The sequence below is a fragment of the Podarcis bocagei genome (assembly GCF_964188305.1).
Source record: "Podarcis bocagei genome assembly, chromosome: 10".
Classification (NCBI taxonomy): domain Eukaryota; kingdom Metazoa; phylum Chordata; class Lepidosauria; order Squamata; family Lacertidae; genus Podarcis; species Podarcis bocagei.
In genome coordinates, this window is record NC_138135.1 from 55,883,045 (window position 1) to 55,903,562 (window position 20,518).

The window sequence follows — 20,518 nt, forward strand, 5'->3', positions numbered from 1 at the left end:
CTGGTGGGCACCATTGCCATGTGAAGAGATCAATGGAAGAGGTGTTCATGGTGAATTTCGGCACCTCTTTTTTTTTCTAGAAAAACAGCAGTGGAAAGAGGCCAGAAGAGAACATTTTCTAGATGTTATGGTGCCAGCTTCGCCTTGCACCAAAAGATCTATAATACAATTTCCACATAATTTACAGTGGTGCCCCGCAAGACGAATGCCTCGCAAGACGAAAAACTCGCTAGACGAAAAGGTTTTTCGGTTTTGCGTTGCTTCGCTAGACGAATTTCCCTATGGGCTTGCTTCGCAAGACGGAAACGTCTTGCGCTTTTTTCTTAAAGCCGCTTGAAGGGGCGCAGTTGCGACGGACCGTGCTTCGCAAGACGAAAAACATCACAAGACGAAAAGACTCGCAGAATGAATTATTTTCGTCTTGCGAGGCACCACTGTACTATAAAGAGCTGACAATCAACCAGCCGACCTCAGCTGCAAATTATGAGCCCATGTTGTAGGCACATTTTTACTATTTGAGTGAGGGTATGTATTTAATAGGGACGCAAGTGGCGTTGTGGTCTAAACCACTGAGCCTCTTAGGCTTGCTGATCAGTAGGTAGGTGGTTCAAATCCCCGTGATGGGGTGAGCTCCCATTGCTCGGTCCCAACTCCTGCCAACCTAGCAGTTCAAAAGTACCCCCAAAAGTGCAAGTAAATAAATAGGTACCGCTCCGGCAGGAAGATAAATGGCATTTCCGTGTACTGCTCTGGTTTCGGTGTTCTGTTGCGCCAGAAGCGGCTTAGTCATGCTGGCCACATGACCCAGAAAAACTGTCTGCGGAGCGGACAAACGCCAGCTCCCTCAGCCTGTAAAGTGAGATGAGCACCGCAACCCCAAAGTCGTTCACAGCTTGACTTAACTGTCAGGGGTCCTTTACCTTTATGTATTTAATACCATACAGGTTCAGAGAAAGTCTGTTCAATGAAATGAAAGGCCTCAATGCACACACACAGAATTGAGAAAAGGGTGTTTATAAGATTTCGATATTGTCACCCTACAAGAACAAACATCAATACGGAAATGGACTAATATGTCACCTACAGGACAATCATATACACCTCTGCTTAGAACTAAGACATGCTGTGTTGGGGCTTACACTGCCAGTAAATGTATTTAGGACTCTGATATTAATGCTGTCTTGGGGCATCATTTGGAGGCAATTAAATCTTGATGAAACTATGCAGCTCTGGAGCTAGGTGGAAGATTGCCTGGGAGCCCTGGTAAGTTGTGGTCCATCATGGAAGAAAGGCAGAATAAACAGCTCAGGATCACAATACCTCAAGGACCATGAACCAACCTGGACCCTGAAATCATCATCTGAGGCCCTTCTTCAGGTGCCTCCCAGGAAGATGGCAATACAGGAATGGGCCTTTTCTTCAGTGGCTCCATTTCTGGAATGCTCTCCCCAGCAGTGGTGTAGCGTGGGTTGTCAGCACAAGTAATTTGCGCCCCCTAACCCATGGATTTGCACCCTCTAACCCGTGGATTTGCGCCCCCTAACCCTAACCCCCAGATGTTGCGCCCGGTGCGGCCGGGCCCCCCTGCACCCCCCACGCTACGCCACTGCTCCCCAGGGAAGTTCGCCTGGCGCCTTCATTACATATCTTAAAGTGCTAGGCAAAAACATTTCTCTTCAACCAGGCGTTTGGCAGATTAACATTCTATGACCTTTTAAATGTATCTGTGGGAGAGGGTTTATTGGTTTGTTTTACTTTTGCTTTGTTATGTATTCTGCATTTTCATTTTCTATTTTTATGTTGTGAACTGCCCTGTGATATCTGAATAAAGGGTGGTATACAAATTTAACTAATTAATAATAACAATCACCATCATAATGGAATAAATAAATTAAAACCGATTCAGAAATTCCTCTGGGCTGCACCATGCGCTCATAGAAGTTTGCATGACGGATATAAGTTGTAAATTAGTTATCCGTGGATCTCTGATGCAGCATTTTCCAAAATGAATTGTGTTGTTGTTTTTAAAAAATCTTCAAATGCTTCAAATTTCTAGCAAAAAGCCCCAAATCGATCACTTGGGTATGGAATTACTTAAAGCTTGTAATTCACTAACGTTACAGCTACTACATAAACCAGGATAAGACAACATTCTGGCTTAAATTAAGCATCATGGGAGAACACACACACATGCATGGTTTCTTACTGTAATAACTGCATCTCTAAATATATCTGTAAAAGTATCTAAACCTCATTCACTGAACTTGTGCTTACTCATGTGCAAGTCAGCAGCATGAAAAAATGCACATATCCTGCCCAAACCTATGCAACAACAGCCTCTATGACTTTTGGATAATTAAGACTAAGAAGTACTCTTTTAGGCCAGGGCAATATAACACACTAAAGTTTAAATGCAATGCACACACCATGACCCTACCACTTTTTAATTAAGACTGCAGCATGCTGACTTTCCCATTACATTAACTCTTTCAAATCTCCCATGTCACCAGGGTTTCGCTGCATCATGAATTTAAAACGGCAAATTCACCTTACATTAAAATGTGCTCTGAAGCAAATCACCGTTATCACAAAGCCCATCAAAATGCCATGCACAGAGATAAGACCGCTAATGCTGTGAGGCACTGCTGAAAACACACATCAAAAATTGCATATGATTGATGGCGCTAGTTGAGTCTCTTTTCTTAAACTGTTTCTTTGTGTTTAGTTGCATTTAAATTAGCACGACTACTTATATACCTTATATATTCATGGACAAAAATTGTATGGAAGGCTATGAGAATGATGCGATTTCATGAGAGGAAGATTCTTCTCTGAAAAGCTCTGCCTTCAGTTTTTAAAATAAAAAGCAAATTTTCAGACCTCATGGTTGCAAAAACAAAATTATTTGGTAATGTATGGGCAACGTCTGCTGAAAGATGGTGACCAGCTTAAGATGGCAAGCCTATCCACATTGGGGGGGGGGGATCAATTAAACGCCATGGGTCTCAGGACTGGATCAAAATGCTACCAAGAAAGCTTAGAAGTTAAGCAGGAATTGATACCAGGTGTTCTGCCACGCCGAAAGCTAAAATATTACCTGCTACACCATACTGACTCTTCAAATTTTGCAGAAGAAAATCAGCTAGATGACTTACCAGCATTAGATCCTGTAAGGTTATAACGAGCATTTAGCTTCTTGATGATGTTCTCATGGATCTGAAACCAGTCACTCTCCGTGTTACACCTGTAAAAGGAGTAGTGTTTTAAAATCCCAATAGGATACATGTTTTCCCTAGTTAACAAATTCAGAGGGTCTATCTCCCAAGGCAGGATTGTATCTCTCATCCAACGCTACCAACTGTGAAATGAAACAACTTCAATGCGTATCTGTTATGGGCTCCGAAGAGTGTTGGGGGCAGGGAGGCAGGGGATCAGGGGAGTGACCCAGGAGAGGGGACAAGTAATGTATGGGGTGTGGCACAGCCCACAAGTCAAGAGCTAAGGCAGGGGAAGGAGGGACAGCTAGGGCTGTCTGAGAAGGAGGAAGGCACTCAGGATGTGGTGGAAGGAAAAGCTGTTCTGGCAACAGGCAGATCAGTAACCTCCCCACCTTCCCCTGCCCCGCTGTCTCCTAAAACCAGGAGAGGCTTAAGGCAGGAAGAGTAGTAGCACCCTCCATGCAGGAGGAGTCTCAGGTTGCAGGTGGGCAACACATCAAGGTAAGGTATAGAAGCCGGCGGGGAGCAGGATCTCACTGCAACTGACCCACAGAGTGCAGGTCTGAGGGACAGCAGTCTAGTGGCTAGAAGTGGGGGGGGGGGCTGGAGTCAGATGCAGGTCAGCACAAAGAGGTAGCGTCAATGAAGTTAATTTTTTATTCAAGGAAATGGCATACAACTCAGCAACCCTTCCCAGTAGGTCTTGCCCCTATAAAGCAGTTGCCAGGACTGAAAGTCCCTGCCTTCCACCCTGTCTAAGGCTTCTCCTTAAAAAAAGGATGCTTCCCAAGCAGTCTCAAAATGCATCTGTGGATCTCTGGCCTGCTCTTCTCATTACTCTGCACATTCTTGGAGACCAGGAGACGAGGGAGAGTCCTTGGAGTCTGCAGCGGCCTCCTCTGCTTCAGCCTCAGAGTCTGAACTGCTGCCTGTCACGGGCTCTCCCTGCTCACCAAACCCTGTTGCCCCATCAGAATCCAGCTCCGCCTCCTCCTCCCAATCTCCTCCCTCTCACCTCTCCTCAGGGTCCCACCACAATCCCCTGCTTCTGAGTCTTCTTCCTCTAGGATTTCCCTTGGGGGTTTCCCGGCTGGTGCCTCCCACCACTCCTCTTCGTCCAGCCAGTCCCTGACATCAGGCATCTGGGAGTTGATGTAAGTGCTTCTTTTTGGTCAGTGAAGACTTAACTATCAGATATGTGCCTTCCTTAGCTGGGGTGGGCCAGGACAGTATCTGGAGCTTTCTGAGAATTGCTCAAAAAGAGTGCTATATACAAAGAACTCTAAGTAATGCATCTAGGGATAGCTCCAGCCAAGTACCATCCGATGGATTCTTTCCAACATTAGCAGCTCCCCAACATCAGTCAGTGCACATCCCAATAGGCTTACCAGCAGTGGCATGAAACAGCATGACCTGTGGTGACTGGGTGCCCATCATTTTAATGAGCAACAGTGCCCACTGGGCCACTATGGAGAACTACACATGGCAGCCTGCTCACATTCTAATGCACAGATAATGGCACCTTAGGAATACCTGCTGAGCAGTTAGAGACCATGAGCTCTAAACTGTGAACCTCTTACTCAAGTCGTCTAGGGGGTAAACCACCCAAGCTGGCTTTCCCCCTAGATGACTTACAGATAATTGAGACTGGCCACTGTGTATAGATTGTTTGAAACTAAAGGTCAAAGAAAATTATACCACAAAGCAATTTCTTTGAAGTGGCCACACTCAAAATGGGAAGCCACTAGAGAGGGAGCCATGAGTACCAATTCCACGCAAGAAACATTTTCAATAGCAGCAGCAGAAACAAAATGCTCAAATCCCATAATTCAGCAATTATTTTAAGATGTATTTGTTATTTAAAGGAAGCCAGAATCCTTTTTTTTATGTGTTGTCCTGCATTTTTAAAACACACACATAAACAGTCCCATTCTCAAAGGAGAACAAAATTGGCAAGTTAACCTGCCTACTGCTGAGGAATCCAGCAGAGAACACTTTCGGCTGAACTGTCAGAAAATTAAAGTAAAATAAAAGCTATTCTGCCTTTGCTCCATCACACTAAATTGTTTTCACAACCATTGCTTCCAGCAGCTATAATATGGGGGGGAAAGAGTCCAGTGAAGGATTGACCTTGAGACACTGAGGCGATTCATAATCCGAGAACTAACCCTGAAAGTAGCAGAAGTCCCCATTGAGTACAGCTGATAACATCGCAGTCTGTGCCCTCATATTATTTCCCAAAATATTATTTCACACTTTCAAGTCCAAAGTCAGAGGAGAGTGAAACATACTTTTTCACTGCTTCCAAGAAACTGAATAATACCACTGGGTCAAAAATACAACTTACACTTTATTTACTAAACAGCTCCAACGGGATTGGAGGGATCATTCTGCGATATTATAGCAATGGACAAAGCTGTATTGTAACTTTCGAATAAATGCTTTAATAATATATTTTTTAAAAAAAAATCTGCATGTTATGGACACAAAGACATGGAGGAATATTGGAAGGAACCATTGGTACATTGTGCTCAGTGCTGCTTGCTGTAGTGGCCACGGGCTATCCAGAGTTTCCAAGGGGCATTTCTGGCTGTTGCTGGACAAGCAGAGACGAAATCTTGGATCTTCTGCATGCAGCCTGTGTGCCCTGCCGCTGAGCTACTCGCTTTGTTAAAATGTCTGGCTTCTTGCAGCCACTAACCTTGACTGTGTGTGAATCTAACAACAGTACTGTGTCGTTAGGCACCACTGCATCAAAATATAATGTTGCTTTATGGTTGAAACTGCTAGTCCAAAATTGCTGGAAAATAATATGTTGGTCAGTGAAGAAGAAGCAAGATAAGAGCAGATACTGGGCAGCTTAGAAAGTTGTGTGAAATGAGAAGCTGTTAGCAAGTGCCATGCAAACATCTGATAGGTGTTTCTACAGAGCCTTGTTCCATGGTTAAGTGCTAGCAACAACCTGCCCAGAGAATGGCTAACCAAGGACTGGAGTCTAGTAGAGGTCAACAACCCACATAGTATGGTTCTGGTCTGCTTTCTTACTCTCTTGATGTGCGTCTTGTTAGACCTGATCAAATTCTCATGACTACTCAGTATCCTGCTAATTTGCTCGAAAATATTATAATATAGTAGCAACTAAACTACCAGGAATACAGGTGGCAAAAGATTGGGAGAGCCCTTCAAGTGATGTGTAGGAAGATATGCTCAGTCAAGGATATTCTATTTTGATGTTTTGACTTATAAACGGTTAGCAGAAGCAGTATGAAGAATAGCTCTAAGCTTTTTAGGGGCTTGGGCTTGGAGGGCTCTTCCAGTTCTACAATTCTGTAAATCAAAAAGTCTGCTGCTTCAAAAAAGATTCTTGTGTCATCTTTTAAATCCACACCTTTACTCAGAGAGCAAGTTTCCATAAGGCAACATCCTCCCTTGCATGATGTTATTGTTCTTTAAATTTTCACAGAAGTCTTTATTTTATTAACTGCAATAGACTATGTGGTAGATTTCTTGATCAGGTCAGAGAATGGAGTTGAGGCTGAAAATAGCCATTAATAACTGACTGATATTAAGACTCAGAGAATGTATCATACCTAGAATTATACGATAACTGTGCGCAATAGGCTATAATGGCTTAATATGAATGTGGATCTGCACATATAACTTGGAAATCAAACCCTTTCTGGAGGGAAAACATCAGATTAAATTTCTATGACAAAATTTGACCTCACAATTTCTTCCCATGGACTACTTTAATGTACTTCAGATTTACATTTCCTTACATGTATACTTTCAGAATAAGATCATCTTTTGTGTCTCCTGCCAACAGATCTGCTATGCTGAGGACTGCACAACCAAAAGGTCGTCGGTACTGTACATTGCAAGCATTTTTCTTTTCACCAGCTCCCATTCGGCCTGTCAAACAAAACATAAAACAAGACACATGAGCCACAAAATAGTATCTTTCCAGACGTGCACAGGAGAAGGAGGAGGAGGATATATCTGCCAACATCAGCATTTAATTTAATAAAGTTATTGGATTACAGCTGGGCAAACCTTCCCACCCCCAAATACCAACTGCATTGAAAGGGTGGTAAATATTCAAACTGCTGTCATTAAACCATAGGTTGGCAGAGCACTCTAAGTTCCATTTGTCTTATTCAAGAAGCACTCACAATGCAGTCCCCAAAGAATTGTCTAATAATGGCATCCAACTAAAGGAATCCATGCCAGAGGTTCAAAACCTGGATGCCCAGTCTGGCTCAGATATCTCACCTATCTCCTAGAAGAGCAATTCTGAGGGTGCAGATATATATATATATAATGGTGTCAACGCACCTTCCTTTGCAACTCCAGTTGAGCAGAGTTTGTCCAGACACACTTCAGGCCTAGTCAGGATCACCTGACAGTTTAACTGAAAGTTATGCTTAATGCATAGCCCAAAAGAGCTATGTCTTTGGCTTTTGTTAAAATAGCTCCCGCTGCAGGGGTGGGGGCAATTTTTATTTGGATCACAATGTGTGGAGAAGCAAAATGTATCCCTTTCTTCCCCTAGATCATGAACTTCTGGACCACCGCCTTGCCGACGAGGGGATTCAGGGCACAGTCCTTCAATGGCTGCGCTCGTTTCTCTCTGGTCGGGGACAGAGGGTGGCGCTTGGGGGGGAATTGTCATCGCGCCACTCCTTGGAGTGTGGAGTACCCCAGGGTGCGATACTCTCCCCAATGCTTTTCAACATCTTTATGCGCCCCCTCGCCCAGCTTGTCCGGAGTTTTGGGCTGGGTTGCCATCAGTATGCTGATGACACCCAACTCTATCTGTTGATGGATGGCCATCCTGACTCGGCCCCAGACACACTGACCAGATGTTTGGAAGCTGTGGCTGGATGGTTACGTGGGAGCCGGTTGAAGCTAAATCCTTTGAAGACAGAGGTCCTGTGGCTGGGACGGGGTGATATGGGATTGGGGGGGCAACTCCCATCTCTTGCGGGGGCGCAATTAGTGCCAGCACCGTCCGTTAAGAGTTTGGGTGTAATCTCCGACACCTCCCTTTCCATGGAGGTGCAGATTGCAGCTATAACAAAGGCGGCATTTTCCCATCTCCACCAAGCTAAGCAGTTGGCTCCTTACCTCTCTCGCCCTGACCTAGCCACTGTGATCCACGCTACGGTCACCTCCAGACTGGATTATTGTAACTCGCTCTACGTGGGGCTGCCCTTGAGACTGACCCAGAAACTCCAGCCGGTGCAGAATGCTGCAGCGAGACTCCTTACGAGGTCTTCGCTGCGAGATCACATTCACCCGGTGCTATACCAGCTGCACAGGCTCCCGGTGGAGTACAGGATCAGGTTTAAGGTTCTGGTTTTAACCTTTAAAGCCCTATACGGCCTAGGACCCTCGTACCTACGGGACCGCCTCTCCTGGTATGCCCCACAGAGAAACTTACGGTCTTCAAATAAAAACATCTTGAAGGTCCCAGGCCACAGAGAAGTTAGGCTGGCCTCAACCAGAGCCAGGGCTTTTTCGGCTGTGGCTCCGATCTGGTGGAACACTCTGTCACAAGAGACCAGGGCCCTGCGGGACTTGACATCTTTTCACAGGGCCTGCAAGACAGAGCTGTTCCACCAGGCCTTTGGCCAGGGCACAGCCTGGCTCCCTCCCTCGGCAATCTTTGCGGAGCTCTGGCCCAATGGTTGCCAGTGGCTTGAATTAATTAATTTTATAATGAATGATTTTAGAATGTTGTTTATGCTGTACTTTTGTACTGTTTTATTGTTGTTAGCCGCCCTGAGCCCGGCTTCGGCTGGGGAGGGCGGGATATAAATATTATTATTATTATTATTATTATTATTATTATTATTATTATTATTATTATAGCCATGACCAAGCAAATATCAAGGCTGGGAGAGGGTGAGTCCCAACAGGCACCAATTTTTTATCTATATCATAGTCATGTGAGGGCGGTCATATTAAGGGAGCTCACAGAGAGCGAGATAAGGGATAGACTTTCACCATCTACATGCTGTGATTCTGATAACTGGGCTCTCCTTGTAGCTGTACTTAATCTAAGAAAAATAAGAGGCATAGCTGTGCTACATAGGGCAAGGAATACCGTATTTTTTGCACCATAACACTCACTTTTTTCCTCCTAGAAAGTAAGGGGAAATGTCTGTGCGTGTTATGGAGCGAATGCCTGCGGGTGGCGGGGGGGATCTGCTGCAGTCGTGAGCAGAGGATCCATGGTTCCCCTTCCTTCCCTCCTCCGTGGTTACAAAGCATGGATCCACGTGGATCCTCAGGATTTTTGCATTGGGCTACTCCAAACTCACTGTCAGATCACATGTCTGTGGCCACAGCATGAACCACAAAAATCAAATATCCACTATTTCATTTAGAATATTTTTTTTCTTGTTTTCTTCCTCTAAAAACTATGTGCGTGTTATGGTCTGGTGCGTGTTATAGAGCGAAAAATACGGTAGTTTGACTCAGTCTAGGAGTTGGGCTTCGTCAGAGCAAAGTTTCTGGCAGACATGGAGCTATCCATGGTGCTGCACAGTTTATCACAGAGAGTGCTACACTGTTCCACTTCCTACTTCAACCTGGCCAGCCAGAATCTGAATTTATTACCTATTGTTGCATGTTCTCTCTGTCAGCCTAGCTGACTTTCTGAAGCCTACCTGGTACCCACAAGTTTCTGCCCCAGGTGGTACATGAGAATGTGGAAGACAATGATGATAATGGATAAAAAGAAGAAAGATTACCAGGACTACAAATGAAGATTTAAGCAAAAACTATTTAATTGTTAAAGAGCATATGGAGACAAATACTGACTTTCAACCACATGTTCACAAAAGTTGCACTTCAATCTGGATTACTACTGTTTTGACAAATTTTCAACAGTTTGTGTGATTGCTCTCTCTCTCCCGCTCTCTCATAAATCCACATGAGCTATATGTTTAATTTATGTGGTGACAAAAGGCACATTATTCCCAACAATCTACACTGTTGCTTGCTTCTTCTGCCTGTCACTTCTTCTTTGTGTTAAAATAAGATGTGCTGCCTGCCCTTAAAAACCTGCACTGGGGCCTGACTGCGGTGAAATGGAAAACACACAGCAGTCTATTCTAGGCTTTGCAAGATCAGAAGCCATCAGTGGCTGAACAGATGCAGCTTAAACAGAAAATGCAGTGAGGAGAATACTAAGTCTTTGGTTTAACATTCATAGGCAGCATTTCTAAAATCTTCAATATGTGTGTTTGTTTAGATTTATATCCTGCTTTTGATCAAATCATTCTCAAGTTGGCTAATAACAGATCGCATAAACAACCGAATAGCCCTTAGCTCCTTGGCTGACGGATGATATTTGCCCTAGATTATTTTGGATTCGAACAGGTTATTTTGTACTACAAGTTTACTTCCTGAAGCCCTCTCCTAGCAGAGCATCCATGATAATCTTTTTTTTGGGGGGTGGGGGAATAGTAAGCGGTTCAATCATTGGCTTATAATGGTTCAATAGACTAAATATTTGATTCCTGTTGTTTGATTCCTGTTGGAGCCCAATCACACTCCAACCTGAAGCATTCAAAATATCAGGATCCAGATGAGTTTCCACAGCAAGCTACCTATGGAACAGTAGTGGCACAAATAACAGCAGCTAGAAACACATTAGTGAGTTGGGGTTCCTGCTAGAGTATTTGCACCTGTCGTATTGGATTACACTTGCAAGGTTCAATAACGGAACTCTAATACTGTATCGTTCACCAAAGTCAGACAATTTTTGACACATGTATTGCCCCAGATATAGTATGTTCAACAGCAGAATAGATAAAGATGCATTCAGCATTTCAAAATGGAAGGCATAAAATGCCAAATTGGCTAGAGGTGAGGAGGAGGAGGAGGAGGAGGAGGAGGAGGAGGAGGAGGAGGAGGAGGAGAAAGCAGCCACTGTGGATGATAGGGGAAGATTACTGGAGTTAACTCAATGAAATCCATATGACAGCTTCTTTAAATAAGGAGATTAACCACTCTTCTCTCCTACACTACCTTAACATTGTATTCGGATTAAATCAGATTTGTCTAGAATAATGTTAACCATATGATAAACTGTTCTAAGAAGGAAATAAATGTTTTTATTCATGCACACACCCACATATACAAGATAGACTGGTGTTACCAGAAAAAAGGCAATTTCAGGAACCAAGGAAGGCACAATAAGGGTAACAATAGCAGGCCTAGGAGGAATTGAGAGATCCAGACTCCCCATGCCTGTTAATAAGCCTGATTCCATTATTCTCCTCCTCCTCCTTCTCTCTCTCTCTCTCTCTCTCTCTCTCTCTGAAGTTCACCAGTGTCAGCTGGTGGCAGCTATTTAAAAATCATCACATACTATGACCCAGTGCTTTTAAAATAATAATAAAACAAGGTCCAGGTATCAGGCAGCAAAAAATATGTCATACTGATAAGTTCAGTCACAGAACTGCCAGCATACACAAAATTATTTCCTACATATGTGTGAGACAAAATACAGTGGTACCTCTGGTTATGAAATTAATTTGTTCCGGAGGTCCATTCTTAACCTGAAACCGTTCTTAACCTGAGGTACCACTTTAGCTAATGGGGCCTCCTGCTGCCACTCCGCCGCCGCCATATGATTTCTGTTCTCATCCTGAGGTAAAGTTCTTAACCCGATGTACTACTTCCAGGTTAGCGGAGTCTGCAACCTGAAGTGTTTGTAACCTGAGGTACCACTGTACAAATGTGCACATTTCCCACACATTACAGTTGGCACATGGTGTAATGTGCCTTTTTCCGTAAGGAAAATTATCTGTGAAGCGTAGGAAAATTATTTTGTGTAGGCAGAAGACCAAATAAGGCTGGCTGCTTGGTGGCCATTTCCCAAGCAATTTTATGAGATCCATTGTTAATTTCGATCAGTGTGTCTTTCCCCTCCTCCTACTTCCAAAACCTAGTCTAGATGAATAATTTATCTTGTGGATCCATCACTTCAGATGGCAAGCAGGATATTTTTTTTCTTTAGTGTTCTCATGAAAAAAGATCCCTTCACACAGAAAAATGGCATGTCAGAGAGAAGCGTAAATTAGAACCTTCCTCCCAGATATGTAGCTTTTTTCCTGATGATTTTTTTGTTTGTTTGTTACATTTATTGTGCTTTTTTTGCTTTTAGAGAGCTTTTAAAACCAAAAGCCACTGTAGAAATATCTAAAATAAATATATCAATTTCTCTCTCTCATCTCAATTTTACCACAAAATGATTATCTAGTTCATACCTAAAGTAGCTTGGAGATTGCTTCTGGGCTAGCTCACACATAATGCTAACACTGGTTTTTCCAGCCACAACAATCTGTGGTAAATCTTAACTAGGGTTAGTAGGAACAAACCAACTTCAAATTGTAGTTCATTGTGTTTCAACTAACCACAGTTAGCTGAAATTAGTTGAAACTTAAGCATAGGCTAAGGCTTATATGCAGTGCTTTTTTTCCTAAAAAAAAAAAATGTTTAGGGGTACTATCATTTTCCTACTCATATTGAACTACTGCCCCTCAATGAGGCCAAACTTAGATTCACAAAATGTTTAGGGGTATGTGTACTCCTGCGTCCCCCCAGAAAAAAAAGCACTGCTTGTAAGACATATTAAACTAAGGGTGATCTATAAAACGAAAGTGGAAGCTTCTTATCTCTTTACTGTGGCCTCACTGGAGGAGGAGCGGGGAGGAAGGGAGAAGTCATATGCAAAGCTCATTCCAGCTCATTCTTGTAATGCTAAAGAACCATGGCCCTAAACCACAGTTGAGCATTATTACACGAGAAGAACCCTGTCTGAAAGTATTATTAATATTTCAATGTAGGGCATCCCGAGTGCTAAGTGGTGGCCCAGCAGCAGTGACAATAAGGATAACCATCACTGCACAGTGAAAACACGCGGCCTGAAATTATCACATTATCTAACATCTTCTTACGTAAAGGTTTTGGGGAAACAAGTGTACATACCAATCCGTATAATGTGCACAGTGATGTAGATGTCTTTCCTGAGCTCACTGCTTCCCAAGTCCTGTAGAGAATCAGAACAGTCTACAATTATTAAATTTTGTTGTGTTATTACTGTATACTTTTTCTAAGTTTACTTGTGTCTAGGAAATAAAGAAACAAGGAGGTGGTAGCTTCAATGTATTTGATTGACTCACAGAAATGTTTGCTCAGAAATAAGTCCCATTGTGTCACTGGAACTAGTGTGTGTTTAAGATTGAAACCTAAAAGCATCAATGGCATATACCGTACTTATATCAGAACATTGCTGAACTGTAGCTAGTACCATGCAGGATTTCGAAACTAGTGTGTGTCCCATCCATCAGATATGCATGATCATAGAATTGTAGAGTTGGTAGTGACACCTAGGGTTATCTTGTCCAACCCACAGCAATGCAGAAATTTCAACTAGATCACACATAGCAGATGGCAATCCGACCTCTGCTTAGAAAAGGAAAGAGAGTGCACCACCTCTTGTGGGAACAGCTCTTGCTATCAGAAAGTTTCTCCTGATGTTTAGCCGGAATCTCCTTTCTTGCAACTTGAATCCATTGGTTTGGGTCCTAGTCTCCGGAGCAGGAGACAATAAGCTTGCTCCATTCTCCATGTGACAGCCCTTTAGGTATTTGAAGATGGCTATTGTATCTCCTCTCTGTCTCCTCTTTTCCAGGCTAAACATACCCAGCTCCCTCATCTGTTCCTCATAAGGTTTGGCGCAGGTGGCACGGTGGGTTAAACCACAGAGCCTAGGACCTGCCAATCAGAAGGTCGATGGTTCAAATCCCCGGAAAGGGGTGAGCTCCTGTTGCTCAGTCCCTGCTCCTGCCAACCTAGCAGTTCGAAAGGACGTCAAAGTGCAAGTAGATAAATAGGTACCACTCCAGCGGGAAGGTAAACGGCATTTCCATGCGCTGCTCTGGTTTGCCAGAAGCGGATTAGTCATGTTGGCCACATGACCCGGAAGTGTACGCCAGCTCCCTCGGCCAATAAAGTGAGATGAGCGCCACAACCCCAGAGTCGTTTACAACTGGACCTAATGGTCAGGGGTCCCTTTACCTTTACCTTTACCTATTGTATCTCCTCTCTGTCTCTTCTTTTCCAGGCTAAACATACCCATCTCCCTCAACCGTTCCTCATAAGGTTTGGCTTTCAGACCCTTGATCACCTTGGTTGTCCTCCTCTGCACACATTCCAACTTGTCAATATACTTCCTAAATTGTGGCACTCAGAACTGGACACAGTATTTCAAGATGGAAAACACATCGTGAAATATCGAAAGGGCTGTAACTGCCTCAAAGACAAGGAATGCCATTGGTGATGGGGTAAGCGGAAGTCAGTAAAAGACTACCCATCAAACCTGAAATGAGTATATTCATCTTGCAATCAATATAACCCAGTTCCCTAACCCTCTCTGTTAAATTGGACTGGCTCTCAAGTTCTGCAGAAATCAAATGAGGTTTACTTCTTAAAATGTGGCTTTAAGTCTGCTTCCCAGAAAGGAAGCCCCATTGAACTTGTGTAGCCTTGGGTTGCAAGAGATTTCTTTGATTTGGCAAGTAAGGTACAGAAAAAAACCACACATTCAACTTATCAAGGTGGCTGTCATACCTATTTGGCACAGTTGCTGGTACCCAGTGGAAGGATGCTGGACAAAATGAATGATAAGTCTGCACAGTTATGCCCACTCTTTTGTGCTTTGTAGTGTGCTTTCTATTTCTATAACTGGGCTACCAGCAAGGAGGCAACCCCATTAACGAAGTCTTGATTTATTTATTTTTGCAATTACCAAATGCAGACAAAAATAAACACCCACTCACCACAAAAAGAGAACAATGTCTTTCTGGCTTCTCTGGACATTTTGGCAAACCATTCCGATTCAATTTTAAGAAAAATCTCTCGCTGTAAAAGAAAAGAAGCAATGTAATATAATGGGCAATATTAAAAACAATTTAGACAGGGAAGGAGAAAATACATCTAACACATCTGAGTAAACATGTTTTTGTCACTGTTTCCACAGCACACATTTCCAATATTCATAGCTGATGCTGCAAATAAGTTAAACCTTCTTGCTGTGTGGCAAAAGAGAGATTATTTGAAGTGAAAATCTAGAATTCCAGGGAAATGGTGCAATGGTTTCAAGAAATGTTGACTTTAAATTGAAGCCAGATGTGATCTTTAAAGACACTTTAAAGTTCTTTAATTAAATTAGCAAATGGGAAACACATCAGAGCTAATCGTTTCAGAGGTTATGAGCGCATATAGGATATTAGGTCAATCAGAAGGGCCATAATCACAAAGTTTGTAAGAAAAACATTACTGTTCATCCAAAATAGTGTGTGTGTGAGAGAGAGGGGGGGGGAGGCATTAAAGTCATTCTAGGGCCAAAACACCTGTGATGTTCTGTGAAATTACATCTTACAAAATGAAGCTGTGGGTGCTACAAATTAAAGAGCAGGGGACTGTCCCCCCAAAAAATGGCTACCTGAGGAACATGTGAGGATGGAGATTCCCCCTCCTCACCATTCCATGTACTGGCACAAAATTTTACTTCAGAATTGGTTAGCATCCTTCTCTGTAGCCGACAACAGCAAGCTAGGTTAGTGGTTGTAGGACAGTTTCTGTGGCACACAGAATTCCCAATCTCCCACAGAGGGGATAGATCAGGGAGCTCTGGAAGAATGGCCAGAGAGACTGCAGCTGCTCACCCCCCAATATGCCAACCTAAGGCAATATATGTCAACCTGAGGCGATTGCTTCACTGCCTCATGGCAGGGCCAAGCTCACACAAGAGTGGTGTGAGGAAGGAGATTTTTAATCACCTCCCCTCATCCTGTTTTCAGCTAAAAAAAGCCCCCATCTGCTTCACATCCTGCAAAGAAAAAGATATGAGGTTCCTTAGGTTTTCCTTGAAGGGGGAAAACAGTTGAGGCAGGGGGCAAACACAGACACACACCTACATACAATTTTTAAAGGGGAAAAATGAGTGATACCCCTTTCCTCTGCTTTAGCTTGAAGCTTGCCCCGGTATACTTTGTAAAACAAAATGAACAGAGACAAACCACACACAAGACTGCACCGCATTAGCGTAGCCCAGCAGTTGTTCATCACCTTTGCCATAAACAGCATCAATTTTAAGAAACTGACATCTAATTTTAGCCGCTACCACAGAAAACAAATGTCAGTAGGATCAAATAATTAAGACTGAGAAAAAGCAGGCTCCCCACGCAAGGCTTTTCTTTTTCACTTGCTGTACCTTCCAATCATCTTACCATCAAATCCCATCATACATAAGAGATCACTCCGTACATTCCTTTTTAACTATAGCTTTTTCAGCTGTTTCCTTGGCTTCTGCCAAGGCTGAGCGACTGCCACACATATGCTGTCTTCCATGTGCAACGATGAAAATAGCAACCAGAACATCTATGCAAGCACAATAGAAGGACTAATAGTACAAGTATAGTGTGTGTGTGTGTGTGTGTGTGTGTGTGTGTGTGTGTGTGTATAATTCTCCAAGGCTGAACCAACAGCAATTCAGGAAGATCACACTCTCACAGGCTGTGTTCTGCAGGTTTAATTTCACCAGCTCATATTCCAACTAGGAAATTTGCAGGCATCAGGGGTACTTTGGCTGCTGCGGTTCACTTTAAAACAAGCTGAAACGGATGCAGCTCAATTCTCCTGTTGCCGAGGGAGCAACTGCCAGCGTCTGGCAGGAAATCAAGCCCCAAGTGGTTGGGTTTCCGAGTTTGGGGAGAGGTGACCATCAGTCTGAAGGGGCCAAGAGGTGAAAAACACTGTCCAGGACAAGCAAGGGTCAACAGCTAAGCAGCAGCCAAAGATGAGAAGCAGGAAGTGTAGTCCAGGGCATGCAGGCCAAATTCCTTTAGCAAGAATGTGGGAGGAATAGAAGAACAGGATCTTATATCGGCAGGATCCTCTCACGGGGAAAATGTTGCTCAGCCTGAGGGCCAGAACTGGTTTCAGGTTCGAGAGGGCAAACAGCACACGATTCCTCAAAACTATGCTACAACACCAGCATTAAAACGGTAGCTAGATTCAACTCCCTGGTGCTGCTCAGATCACGAGGCCAGGGTGAGGGAAGAATGGAGGGGGGGGGCAACAAGGACATTGGCCACCTCTGCTGGAGTACCAGGCCCAAGGGTACCTGGTAACCATCTTGGGTATAGAGAGGCTGGTCCTTGGGGTGATCTCACTCTGTCAGGTGGCAGGGTTGGCACTGCAGCCAAGGTGGTACCATGGAAGAGCTCAGTCTCCAAAGATTGAAGCAAATCTACAGTCACATGCTGGTGGCCCAGAAGGAAAGGCACTAAATCTTGATTTTGGGTGAGAACAGTATGGTAACTCCGCCCCCTACATAAACGCTCCTCAGGAATTACAGCAATGCTGCTTCACACAGAAACAATGACAATGTTGGTGTCTGGTGGGCTTCCCTTAGGAAAGCATTCCATAGAGGGCCTGTTCTGTCACTATCTTCTGGGCCTCCTTTCGAGGTGGCACACGGAAATGGGCCTAGTGTCAAAACTAGCACTTTGAAACAGGACTTTGAACAAATAAGATTATGTAAACGTTGTCTTTGAGGATCCATACATAACAAGCAATTTTTCCATCTAACTCAGGGGTAGGCAACCTAAGGCCCGGGGGCCGGATGTGGCCCAATCGCCTTCTAAATCCGGCCTGTAGATAGTCCAGGAATTAGCATGTTTTTACATGAGTAGAATGTGTCCTTTTATTTAAAATGCACCTCTGGGTTATTTGTGGGGCATAGGAATTTGTTCATTTTTTCCCCAAAATATAGTCTGGCCCACCACATGGTCTGAGGGACGGTGGACCGGCCCACAGCTGAAAAAGGCTGCTGACCCCTGATCTAACTTGTCGCTCTGCAGGTGAGATGCTGAAAAGATAGTGACCAGTACACCATGAGATGCGTGCTAGCATTAATCACACTCCTGGATTAAAAGCTGATGGCTAGAAGAACAGCACTTTTTAGGATATTTGCCTGACGTGTTTTCCTTTTTATGTTCATCTGTCCAACTCTGTCACCAAAATCAAGAGCAGTTATTGTGAATGCCTATGATGCGCTCTACTTCGCAATGTGTTTCTATGAATTTATGCGTGTGCGTTGTAAAATTAATTGAATGTTCTCAAATGTAAGCCCTACTCTGATCAGCCACAGTACTAAAAATATCTCAGCTAGCACATTTCTAGACTGTCACCAGTAACCCCCCTCACCTGACAAAACCCAGGCCTCTGCAAGTTGAAGAAATTAAAAACATGCACTTAAATATATATTTAGCTGATTGTCTGCCACCTACTTAGCAAGCTTGCTTTAAAGTGTGTTTAAAAGAAAAAACTTGTTGAAAACACTCCTGTAGTAAGTTGCATCTCCCGTCACAAACTTCTAGCTTATTATCACCTGATCCATGTTCATCTCTCTCACCTTCTAGAGCAGGGGTCGAAAAGGTTTATCTTGCATGGGGCAGATCGGTCCCACGGAGATCCCTTTGTGGGCCGGATTGTGTGCGCGCGTGAGCGCGCAAGCCTGCGATTTTTGGCGTCTGCATGGTGTGTTTTTTGGCATCTGCGCAGATGCAATTTCCGGCACCGCAGAAGCGAGTCCATGCGCCACGCTGCGCCGGTTTGCGTGTTCAGACCCATAAACCTCCCCCCTAAATAAATTCCCACTTGACTCAAATTTTTGGTTTGATTTTTGGCAGAATTTAGGCCACAACTTTATTGATTACAGAAAGTGACTGGTTGCATAGGCTCTGGTTCGACTAGCTCCCTGCACCCTTGCAGGCAGCGCTGTCCCAGGGCACCAGCATAGGTCAGCCAAGGGTGAACACCTGGATAAGCGGAAAGCCAGGAATGGGCTAAGTCCACCACCCAAATGTCCCCTAGACTAAGGCATGGGCACAACCCCCTAACAGGGGTTGACCAAACCACCAAGTCCCTGAATTCCTTTAACAGAATACCCTTCACAAAGGGATGGCGAGAGCGTTCTCCCATCCCTATCACCTGAACCAGAGCCTATCCGCAACCTTACAAGTTGTGATGATTTGCTACACGGCAGGCGAAACCCAAATGGCAACAGCCAATCAGCCAAGTGGGGGAAATTCCTGCCATGTCCCTGTCCCAACGACAGACAACACACGACAGCATAGCAAGGTCAAGCGCAACAAGCCCTAAAAGTAGGGAGAGGTGGGCGGGTGTTCCGAATGCACGCGCCGAAAGAGGAAGCTCTGGGTCATGTGCGTGGGCATAAATAGGTCCCTCGAACCGTTTGAACTGCGTCCCATTGGCCAGATTATACCCAGATTCGAGGTACCTACCAACCGGGTGTTGTGGCTGACCAATTGTACCCACCCACAACACAGGGTGTTGGTTGTCCAGGTCTCACTGCAATACGTGCCCTCTTTAAAAAAGCGAGCAAGATAGCTCAGCCGGTGAAACATGAGACTTTTAATCTCAGGGGTGTGTGTTCAAGCCCCACTTTGGGCAAAAGATTCCTAAATTGCAGTGCGTTGGACTAAATGAACTTTGTGGTCCTTTCCAGCTCTACTATTTTATGATTCTATGATTCAAAAACTGTTTCCTTTACTAACCAGATGGGTGGGATAGGTATGGCATCCCTTACTGGCTTTGGTTTCCTTTAAGTCAGCATTCATAGTTCATGGCCAAAACATGTCAAAGTTAAAGATAAGTTTTAGCAGCAAGACAGCACAGCACTCTTTCCCTATTTCTTTCTCTCTCTCTCACTTCACAATCTGTCCTTTTATTCCTCAGCAACAGCAATAACGATGCATCTACTTGGCACCTCCTGTCTAAACAACATGTTTTGATTTTTTTTTACCACTCATTTTATAGAGAAAATCAAAACCAACTGTTAAGCTTGTCCTTCCTAGGCCTAAGGAACCATCAATTTTAGCCAATTTCAGCAAATGTGAGAGCAATGATGATGGGCTGAAATGGATGACAATGCTGGAAAAAGACAAGTCTTTTTGGGCAAGCTGCTTGGGACTGTTGCTGGATCACAGAAACAGTAGTTATGTGAGAAATTGGCATCTTGGGGGATGAGAACCTGATGGGGTTAAAGTAAACATCATATGTGTGAAGATGCTAAAGATAATGACAATGACATCTTAGCGACTGTGGAACCATAACATCATCAGAGAAAATAGAATTTTTATTATTTATTTATGGATCGTGTTTTACATTCCTCTCAAGGCGATTTACAAACA

At 43.9% G+C, this 20,518-nt stretch overlaps 1 protein-coding gene across 5 annotated transcripts in view; it reads right to left on the reverse strand.

Moving 5' to 3' along the window:
* DOCK4 (dedicator of cytokinesis 4) overlaps nt 1-20,518 on the reverse strand; it is a 262,514-nt gene that overhangs the window by 116,570 nt on the left and 125,426 nt on the right. For all 5 annotated transcript variants that reach the window (XM_081211364.1, XM_081211362.1, XM_081211361.1 and 2 more), the window contains exons 9-12: nt 15,077-15,158; nt 13,224-13,284; nt 6,998-7,130; nt 3,156-3,244 (exon numbers count right to left, since the gene is read on the reverse strand). In XM_081211364.1, the coding sequence (XP_081067490.1) occupies nt 3,156-3,244; nt 6,998-7,130; nt 13,224-13,284; nt 15,077-15,158 (365 nt within the window). The remainder of the gene's footprint in view (nt 1-3,155; nt 3,245-6,997; nt 7,131-13,223; nt 13,285-15,076; nt 15,159-20,518) is intronic.